Source organism: Triticum dicoccoides, chromosome 2B (genome assembly GCF_002162155.2).
Source record: "Triticum dicoccoides isolate Atlit2015 ecotype Zavitan chromosome 2B, WEW_v2.0, whole genome shotgun sequence".
In the NCBI taxonomy this organism is placed as follows: Eukaryota; Viridiplantae; Streptophyta; class Magnoliopsida; order Poales; family Poaceae; genus Triticum; species Triticum dicoccoides.
In genome coordinates, this window is record NC_041383.1 from 468415973 (window position 1) to 468426588 (window position 10616).

A 10616-nucleotide genomic window follows, 5' to 3' on the forward strand; every position below is an offset into this window, starting at 1 on the left:
GCAGAGAAAACAGAAATAAATATGATGAGAATGCAATGGGAAGCGGAGCAGACATGCCTTGTTTGGTTCACTGTGGCAGTCGAGTGGAGGAATCCTTCTGGCTCCGCGAGGGTTATCTTTGTTCCCAGTAACAGCGGCCATCCACCTTTCCAGAGTGGTATCGTCGACTGTTTCTGGGTTGACCCGAGTCACATCCTCAGTCCCGCAGTACAACCACATGCAATGGCTCCGGAACTGAAGAGGCTGGATTCGGCGCCTAAGGAAAACCTCCAGGAGATCCATACCTGTCACTCCCTCCCGAACCAACTGAACTACGCGCTCCATCAGCATCTTCACGTCAGCTTTCTCCTCCGGAATCAACTTCAGAGAGGAGGGCTTGTTCACTCGGTCCATGGTAAATTGAGGGAGTCCACTCGACTGCCCCGGCGTCGACTCATCCTAGCAGTAGAACCAGGTCGACTGCCAGCCTCTGACTGACTCGGGAAATGTCATGGCTGGGAAGGTGCTCTTGTTCCTCACCTGGATCCCCAGACCTCCACACATTTGTACCACTCGGGTTCTTTCGTCGCCTGGGCTCGCCTTCTTCACAGTGTGAGAGCGACATGTGAATATGTGCTTGAACAAGCCCCAATGCGGTCGACAGCCCAGAAAACTCTCACACATGGACACAAACGCGGCGAGATAGGCGATAGAATTCGGGGTGAAGTGGTGGAGTTGCGCTCCAAAAAAGTTCAAGAAACCACGGAAGAAAATGCTCGGCAGCAAAGAGAATCCGCGGTCGACATGGGTGGCCAGAAGCACGCACTCACCCTCTTCCGGCTGGGGCTGCCACTCTTTCCCCGGAAGCCTTGCAGCTCCATGAGGGATCAGGCCCTCGTTGGCCATGTCGAGGAGATCCTTCTCCGTGATGGTCGACTGGATCCAATCTCCCTGGACCCAGCCTTTCGGCAGGCGAGATCTAGACGAAGACCCACCGCGGCTGGTGGATCTCCCCTTCGCCTTCTCCGTTGCCGACGCCTTCTTCGCGCGCTCCAGCGTCGCCGTCTTCTCCTTGACCATGGCTTCCGGCGGGGCGCGTGAGGAGAAGTGGTGCGGAGGCGAGAGCGAGCACGTTGGGCGGAGACGAAGGGGGCAGAGAGAGAATGCTGAGGTACTGTTCAAAAAACCCTCGCCGGGCGCATTTATAAGATCCCTTCCGAGTGGATGACAGGTGGGCCCGGTCGATCTAATCATATCCTGGAACTGTTACGCGGGCGGGATACGTGGAGAAGCAAGCGGCGCGGGGATCGAGGCATCTATGTCCCGTCCCATCCGAACGCCGCGGTCCGCTCCGCTTCGCGTGTTTCCCCAAATTTCGCATCCCGTGGAATCCGCGAACGGCAGATCGGTCTGTCACGCGCGGGATTTCCTGTGATCCGTCGCTCGGAAATCGACGAAGCCCGAAAGATCGCTCGACGAAAGAAAAGAATGGATCGAGTCGACTGAAGACAAGTTGCTCACTATCAACGTAGAGATTCTCTGGTTCAGAACAACGCACGACCAGTGTGCGAAGGTTAATCGGAAACAGCATCAACTCCTCCGTCACTCAAAGCCTCAATCCATTCGGGGGCAAATGATGGAGTCATGTACCTAGGGTAGGGTCAAAGACCTGATCTAAGTACCTTGCCCAAAGACACCCTTGGAAGAGGTCACCTTCCAGTCGACCAACGAGGGACTCACTCGACTGACTTGAAGGACTCGACCACGAAGACTCACTCGACCACCAGAAGGTCAAGAGGCACTCTGCACTGCAACGGCCTGTAATTAAGTAAACTTTATGATAGTAAAGGCACTTTATGTGGGGCGTCGCCTGTAACGCCCCGGACTAAATACACCTTAAACCCTTCATTACGTGGGCTGGCTGGGGTCCTGGCGCACTCTATATAAGCCACCCCCCTCCACAGGCAGAAGGGTTCGACACCTTGTAATCCGTATACACATAATCCACTCGACCGCCTCCGGGCTCCGAGACGTAGGGCTTTTACTTCCTCCAAGAAGGGCCTGAACTCGTACATCTCTTGTGTTTACAACCTCTCCATAGCTAGGACCTTGCCTCTCCATACCTACCCCCCACTCTACTGTTAGACTTAGAACCACGACAGCAGTCCACCGGGGGTTGCATTTGAAAGTTAGTAATGGCGCACCTCTACAAAGTGCGTCATTACTATGTGTATGACTGGGTCAAACCTTGGTCAAACTTAGTAATGGCGCACGCCATTACTAAGTTTGACCAAGGTTTGACCCAGTCATACACATAGTAATGGCGCACTTTGTAGAGGTGCGCCATTACTATGTCAACTTAGTAATAGCGCACCTATACAAAGTGTGTCATTACTATGTGTATGACTGGGTCAAACCTTGGTCAAACTTAGTAATAGTAATGGCGCACCTATACAAAGTGCGTCATTACTATGTGTATGACTGGGTCAAACCTTGGTCAAACTTAGTAATGGCGCACTTTTCACCTGGTGCGCCATTACTGTTGTGGTTATTAATGGCGCACCTGCACATGGTGCGCCACTGCTATATAGCAGTGGTGCACCACATATATAATGCGTCATTAATGTACATATTAGCTATAGCCGTTTTTCTAGTAGTGTAATGACTACGTCCATACGAGAGAACATGCCTCCGAAACCGTATCCTTGTTAATCCGCAATGGATGAGGGATGTGTTCAACATGTATATCCTATGGTGAACTATAAACCGTGTAGATAGAGGCGTGAGTGTGCTGGTAGCTTGGTTGTTGTGATTGTTTCCTTGGAGATCAATCCTGCACCGGCCGCCATGTAAATATCCCATGTAACAGCGGGCCTCGGTCCCTATATTAACAAGCAACGCATCCCTGCAAGGCATATGCTTAACCCATAGTTTCCACATGGTATAAAAGCTATTCTTTTCCATCTCATCTAGCTATGTCGAGCTCCACCTCCATCACCATGGCCGCACCTTCCATCACCTCTCTTGGTCACACAATCACTGAGAAGCTCACGTGCAAGAACTTTCTCGTATGGAAGGCTCAGGTCCTGCCTTCGCATCAAAGCGGCAGGGATGATGGGCAACATCGAAGGCTTCGTTCAGGAGCCCCCCGCTGTGATCCTTACGGAGAGGGAAGTCTCCGGCAAGAAGGAAACCACCTCTGCGCCCAATCTTGAGCACATTGTATGGGTAACTCAAGATCAGCAGATCTTACTTTCCTGATTTCATCTTTGTCTCGAGAAGTCCTACCACAGGTCAGTACCAGTACCACCGCCGCAACCATCTGAAAGGTGCTACTGCATAGCTTCACTTCACAGTCACGGGCGCAAGTGATCTAGCTCCACCCGCAGATCGAGCACACCCGCAAGGGAGATCTTCCGGTGGAAACCTACTTCACCAAGATGAAGGGAATGGCCAACGAGCTAGCAGTTGCTGGCAAGCCGCTCAACGAGGATGATGTGGTCTCCCACATCCTCCAGGGCCTCTTGTATGAGCCCGAATACAATGGGTTCATCTATGCCATCTCTACCCGCACGACTACTGATCAATCAATTGGTTTAGTTGAGCTTTTTTCGCTGCTGCTTGCGATTTAAGCTCGGATCGCCGCCCAAACCACCTCATATTCTACCAATCTTGCGGCCAAGGGAGGGGGTCATGGCAGCAACAACTATAGCCGCCCTAGTGGCAGCAAGAGCCGTGGCAACGGTGGCTCCTGTGACTACTACAACAACAACGTGGACGGCCATCGCTACTCCAACAACTCCGGCAGCAACAACTCGGTGCGCCACGACAAGGAGTCGGTGACCGCAGTGATCACGAGAAGTACCAATCTGTAAGATGGAAGGGTGTCGCGCTTTAAGAAGCGCTACGATCGCAACTACAACAACAATGTCTGCAACCCTGCAGGTGGTGGTGGTGGCGGCGGCGGCAACCCTTCTGCCAATGCGGTCCACTCCTACGGGGTGGATACAAATTGGTATCTCGACACCGACGCGACCGACCATTTAACAGGGGAGTTGGAGAAGCTCGTTGTTCGTTATCGCTACACCGGCACCGAACAAATCCACACCACGAGTGGTCAAGGTAGGGACATTGCTTATATTGGTCACTCGGTTCTTTCTACCCCTCATGGTTCCTTAGATCTAAACAACATACTTCATGTGCTCCACAATCTGATCAAAGTCTTCTTTCTGCTTACAAACTTATATGTGATAATCATGTTTTTCTCGAAGTTTACCCTGAAATATTCTTTGTTAAGGATCGGGCCACTCGGAGAACCATTCTTCAAAGCAATAGTAGGGTTCGCTTGTTTCCTGTTTCTGGTTGCCATGACGCTCCTTCTCGACAAGCCCTTTGTGTTATCAATCCATCTACTTCACAGTGGCATAAACGTTTAGGGCATCCTACTTTACCGGTGGTCCATAAAATTCTTCGAGATTTTAGCCTTCCCGTAGTGAGGAAAAGACCACCTTTTGGTGTGTGACCCATGTCAAATGGCCAAGAGACATCAACTTATTCTAGATTTACTAGTGAATCAAAAACTCCTTTAGAGATTTTTTTTTGAATGTTTGGGGTCCTCGGCCCGTTTCTATAGGAAGACAAAAGTATTATGTGAGCTTTATTGATGATTTTAGCAAGTTGAGTTGGATATATTTGCTTAAGAATAAATCTGATGTGTTTGAAAATTTTCATCTCTTTCAACATGGTGAACGTCTCTTTGATCGCAAGATCCTTGCTATGCAAACCAATTGGGGTGTTGAATACCAAAAACTCCATTCTTTTTTTGAGCGCATTGGTATCACTCAGCATGTATCTTGTGCTCATGCTCATCAACAAAATGGATCCACTGAAGGGAAACATAGACATATTTTTGAAGTTGGCCTTTCACTTCTTGCTCATGCTTATATTCCTTTGAAATTTTGGGACGAGGCATTCCTTAGGCCGTCTATCTTATCAATCGTGTTCCTAGCAGGGTCATAAAAAATCAAACTCCACTAGAACGCCTTTTTGGCACTAAACAAACTACACCTTCCTTCAGATTTTTTTGTTGTGCTGTTTGGCCCAATCTACGCCCTTTCAATAAACACAGGCTTGAGTTTCGTTTGAAACCGTGTGTATTCTTGGGGTATAGTAGCCTTCACAGAGGTTACAAATGCTTGGACGTCGCTTCTGGTCGTATATATGTTTCTCGTTATGTGGTTTTTGATAAACAGGTTTTCCCAATCGCAAAACTCCACCCCAACGCCGGTGCCCAACTCAGCAAAGAGCTTGTTCTCCTACCCTTCCATCTTATTCCATCCCCAAAATTTGTTCCCGGGGGTGTAGCAGAACCTACTGACCATGAGTCAATGTCTCATAATGCCTTTGATCAAAACTCAGCTGAAAGTGTGCAAGAAAAACAGAGAAGAAACAGGTGAAAATTGGCACGATTTCAAGCTGGACACAGAAACTGCAGGAGAAGCCACAGAAAATCCGGCCTCTAATCCCGGCGTGTTTGGAGCGAGTGCGCCGCTTCCCGAGCAGCTGCTGCTTGCTGGCCTCCAATCCTGTTGCGCCAAGTGGCAATTTCGGGAAGAGGGCGAGTATGTGCATGTTGACTTATTTCCGCCGATGCAGGAATCTCAACATGAGTTTTCCGGCGGATCTTGTGCGGCCCCTGGATCTGTTGTGTCTTCCTCATCAAATCACCTTCAACAACAAGTTTTACGTCCAGCTCCGCCTCCTCTTGAACGCTCCCACACCGAGTCACAGAGTGGTATTGTTAAGCCTAAAATATACAAAGATGGTTGTATTCGTTGGGGCTCTTTTTGTGCCACAGGTGAACCGCAAAGTTTAGGAGAAGCAATCGGTAATCCTCGATGGAAGAAGGCAATATGAGGAATATGCAGCTCTAGTGAAGAACAAAACATGGCGTTTGGTTCCACCCATCAATGGGAGGAATATCATTGACTGTAAGTGGGTCTACAAGGTAAAAAGGAAATTTGATGGCACTATTGAGAGGTACCAGGCACGTCTAGTTGCTAAGGGTTTCAAGCAGGGGTATTAAATTGACTATGAGGACACATTTAGTCATTTAGTAAAAGTTACCACTATTCGTTTAATTCTTTTAGTTGCAGTATCTAGAAACCGGTGTATGCGACAATTAGATGTGAAGAACGCGTTTTTGCATGGTGTTCTGGAAGAGTAAATGTTTATTTGACAATCTCCTGGGTATGAAAGTGTAAAATCACCATGTCATGTCTACAAGCTTGATAAGGTACTGTATGGAAGTAACTTGATCTTATGGAGTGCTCGTAAACTAAAGTATCTAGATCAAGCACAAAAGCTGAATATAAGGCTCTAACCAATGTGACTGCTGAAATTATTTGGGTTCAGAACTTGTTGATTGAACTGGGAGTTCATCATCCAAAGGTTGCTTCACTTTGGTGTGATAACCTTGGTGCTATGCATCTGTCTGCTAATCCTATTTTTCATACCAGGACGAAGCATATTGAGATAGACTAGCACTTTATTCGAGAAAGGGTGGCCGTTGGACATCAGGTTTATACCCACTAGTGATCAAGTTGCAGATGGTTTCACTAAACCACTTATTTTGCGGCAGTTGGAAGCTTTTAGACACAATTTCAACTTAGATAGTTGTGATTAAGGAGAGTGCTAATAAACCTTGTAGATGAAGGCGTGTGTGTGCTTATAGCTATGTTGTTATGATTGTTTCCTTGGCGACCAATCCTGCACCGGCCGCCATGTAAATCTTCCATGTAACAGCTGGTCGCGGCCCCTATATTAACAAGCAATGCGTTCCTACAAGGCACATGTTTGGAGCATCTACATTCGGACTTTAAAAATTCGGTCTCTCAAAAGCCCGCGGACGCGATCGGGTGCGTTCGCGGACAGTGACCGATCACGTCTCAAATTAGCCACTTTGCATCCGCCTCTCACATATTTCACCTCCTAGATCTATATAAAGCATACAAAAGAACTCCTATGTACTACGTACTACGTACTACCCTAACAACTCTTCATCGTTGGAGATGTCCACCACCACGGTGCCGGACGTCGGCTGGACGGGCAGGTAGGAGGGCTCCGGCTCATCCTCCTCTTGCTCGACCTCGTCCATGTAGGCGAGCATCCCCGCCTTCTCCGCGGCCTACTGCGCCTCCATCTCCTGTCGGCAACGGCGTCTGGCCTCCGCAGCCGACTTCGACCTAAGGGAATCGAGGATGGCTTGCTGCTCCACCTGCAGATCCGCATCGCCAGCGTCCCCCACATCCTCCTTCTCCGGCTCATCCTCCTCCACCACCACCACCACCTCCTCCTCCTCCTCCTCCTCCTCCTCCTCCGGATCCACTGCATCCGAAGGTACCCCCGCGACGATCCGGGCTTCGTGCCTAACCCGGATCTGCTCAAGGAGCTCGAGCCGGTGCTCTGGCATTAGAAATGGATCGCTCCTCACCCGGTGGCGTGGGGACATGGCTACTGGGTGGACGGATAGAGTGGAAAGTGGTGGGGCGGACAGGAGGAGGAAAATATGGATGTATGGTAGGGTTTCGGTGCTGCCGGTCGATTTAAATAGCCGGGCTAGGGACTACGCGGCCCACCGAAACTGCGCCACACGGCGCCACCGTGAGGGAGAAGACGAGCTTCGGACCGTCGTGTTTCAGGGTGTTTTCGGCTGGGACCCCTTCGTCAGTCCGACGTGACGGGCGTGCCCGGACACCCCATATCCACTTCATATTTGGGTTGAATATGAGGGGTGTCAGTCCAGGCGTTTGAAGCATTCATTTGGGTCAAAAAATCGTGACCGGTCAACGACCGGACGGTCCATTCAAACGTTAGAGAAGGGTTGAAGGCGTTCGGATGTAGATACTCTTAACCCAAAGTTTTCACATGGCGATAAGATTTTTTGCGTAGCGTCTCGAGGGCGAGTGCCCACTTCAGACCGATTACCTCCTCGACGACCGACACTGCTTCCTCTACTTACTCTGAGATACATGGCCACGTCATCTTCATCACCATGGCCAACGCGTTGTTGCGCCTAAACATCCATGCATAGTTACCACGTTGTGTAAAGACAAGACACGCGTAATTACCACGGGTATTTGCATCCTTGCTTGTACGTACCTCAGTACATCCATGCTCTCCGAAGAAAAGACACGCGTCAGTTTCGAACCGTCGACACGCGTCCCGCCCGCCCGCAAGGGTCACCAACAATTCATGTGCCACCACTAGCTTAGCTACGACAATACGACATGCTGCTGATTTAAATTTCTGGAAGCAAGCGGGGCACCTGCTCCCTTAGTCCGCGTTCCGGAGCTCACCAGCTCGACCCATCATCACTCCATCCACCATGGACCTCCTTTTCCTGGAGAAGCTCCTCGTCGGCCTCTTCGCGTCCGTGCTGGTCGCCGTCGCCGTGTCCAAGCTGCGCGGTCGCAAGCTCCGGCTGCCGCCCGGCCCTGTGCCGGTGCCCATCTTCGGCAACTGGCTCCAGGTCGGGGACGACCTCAACCACCGCAACCTAGCGGCGCTGGCCCGCAGGTTCGGAGAGATCTTCCTCCTCCGCATGGGCCAGCGCAACGTGGTGGTGGTCTCCTCCCCGGCTCTGGCGCGCGAGGTGCTCCACGCGCAGGGAGCCGAGTTCGGCTCCCGCGGCCGGAACGTGGTGTTCGACGTCTTCACCGACGGGGGCCAGGACATGGTGTTCGCGGCGTACGGCGACCACTGGCGCACGATGGGCCGCGTCATGACGGCGCCCTTCTTCACGGGCAAGGTGGTGCAGCGGCACCACGCAGGATGGGAGGCCGAGGCTGCGGCCGTCGTGGACGCCGTCCGCGCCGACCCCGCAGCCGCCACCGAGGGCGTCGTGCTCCGCCGCCACATGCAGCTCATGATGTACAACAACATGTACAGCCTCATGTTCGGCCGGCGGTTCGAGGGCCTGGACGACCCCCTGCTCCTCCGCCTCAGGGAGCTCAACGGCGAGCGCAGCCGCCTCGCGCAGAGCTTTGAGTACAACTACGGCGACTTCATCCCCGTCCTGCGCCAGTTCCTCCGTGGCTACCTCAAGATCTGCAAGGAGGTCAAGGACGCCCGCCTCAAGCTCTACAAGGATTGCTTCGTCGAGGAGAGGAGGTGGGTTTTCTTCTTCTAATAATGATGACACTTGGATATTCGGCTATAGATCTTGTTCGCCACTCCACACACTAACATAAACCTCTAATCAATAAAGCTTTTCTAGGGTCTGTCTGGTACACATCTACTACTCCCTCCGTCCGGAATTACTTGTCTCGAAAATAAATTTATCTAGAACTAAAATACATTTAGATACATCCATTTTGGCGACAAGTAATTCTAGTATGTCACATCTAAGCTAATTTTCATTTTGTTTGTGATCTATTTTTTTCCTAGTTTTTTGTTTTTTGTTACTGCATTATATATTTGTTGAAGCTTAGATGTGACATCCTTAAAAACAATCTAGATATGAATTAGACAAACTATTCTAGTAAATCTCTAATCAACATGTTGAATGCGAAGGGACCTATTTTATCTCTAATCAACATGCATGCTGAATATGAATGGACCTACTTCTACTAACGGAAGCTAGTGACGGAGGCTCTGTGTGCTACTCCTAGTAGCAGTAAATAATGATGGAATCTCACACACGGAGACAAACTTATGCAGTTTTTATACTACGTGATTCGTTGTAGTGTGTTAGTTTCGAGGCAAGGACAAAAACTTTGGACCACTGGACCTACAATACGTACAAATAACTGGCTCAGGTTTCTACAATTAGGACTAATTAGTCCCCCCTAACGCGAGCTCAATCCTGGAAGCCCACAAATAAGCCCGTGTAGATGTGATGTCTCAATAGCTTTGTGTGAAAGCCCATCACGTAAGACAAAAGCAGGTGCCCAGCAGCCCAGGTCGTCGTATGGAACCGCTGATCAGGGGATTGATCTCTCCATTGTTTCATCTTTCGACGCCGCCGCACAACGCACGCATCAAGCTCCCTAACATCCGCCAGATCGCACAGGCAGCGCGGCTGCGCCGGCTCCAGCGACGCGGACAGCCGAACCTGCGACCAGCCAAAATCAACGGCAGGAGCAACCGAGCAAGAAAATTCTCTAGTAAGGCAGTGAGTCTCCTTTAATTCATACTCCCTCCGTAAACTAATATAAGAGCATTTAGATCACTACTTTAGTGATCTAAACGCTCTTATATTAATTTACAGAGGGAGTACCATGTAATTATATATACGTGCGAATTGATCTCTACTACTATTAGTAGGCTGCAGAAATTCAATTCTTCAGATAGATCGAATTAATTAGAGCCAACAATTTCTTGTTTATCCTCACAAATAATTACTGTAAATTAGGCATGACACACTGATTCTCTTGTTTATCCTCACAGATAGATCGAGTTACTGTAAATTTAAATTGTCACCGATCTTCTTGGTGTTCGCAAAGACAATTGTAAACTAATAGAAATGTAACTTCTTTGCATTGCTGATTGAACATATGTTCTTGTTCTGTACTGAAACACAAAAATAATTATCATGTTGCAATGCTAGAATTTGTTTCCTTGTTGGTCTTGCCCCC

The 10616-nt window shown here is 49.7% G+C and overlaps 1 protein-coding gene across 1 annotated transcript in view; it reads left to right on the forward strand.

Moving 5' to 3' along the window:
• Window positions 1-8278: 8278 nt before the first annotated feature.
• The window catches only part of LOC119364280 (trans-cinnamate 4-monooxygenase-like), a 4870-nt gene continuing 2532 nt past the window's right edge, over window positions 8279-10616 (forward strand). Inside the window, exon 1 of the mRNA XM_037629722.1 lies at window positions 8279-9150. Coding sequence (XP_037485619.1) covers window positions 8366-9150 — 785 coding nt within the window. The 5' untranslated portion in view covers window positions 8279-8365. The remainder of the gene's footprint in view (window positions 9151-10616) is intronic.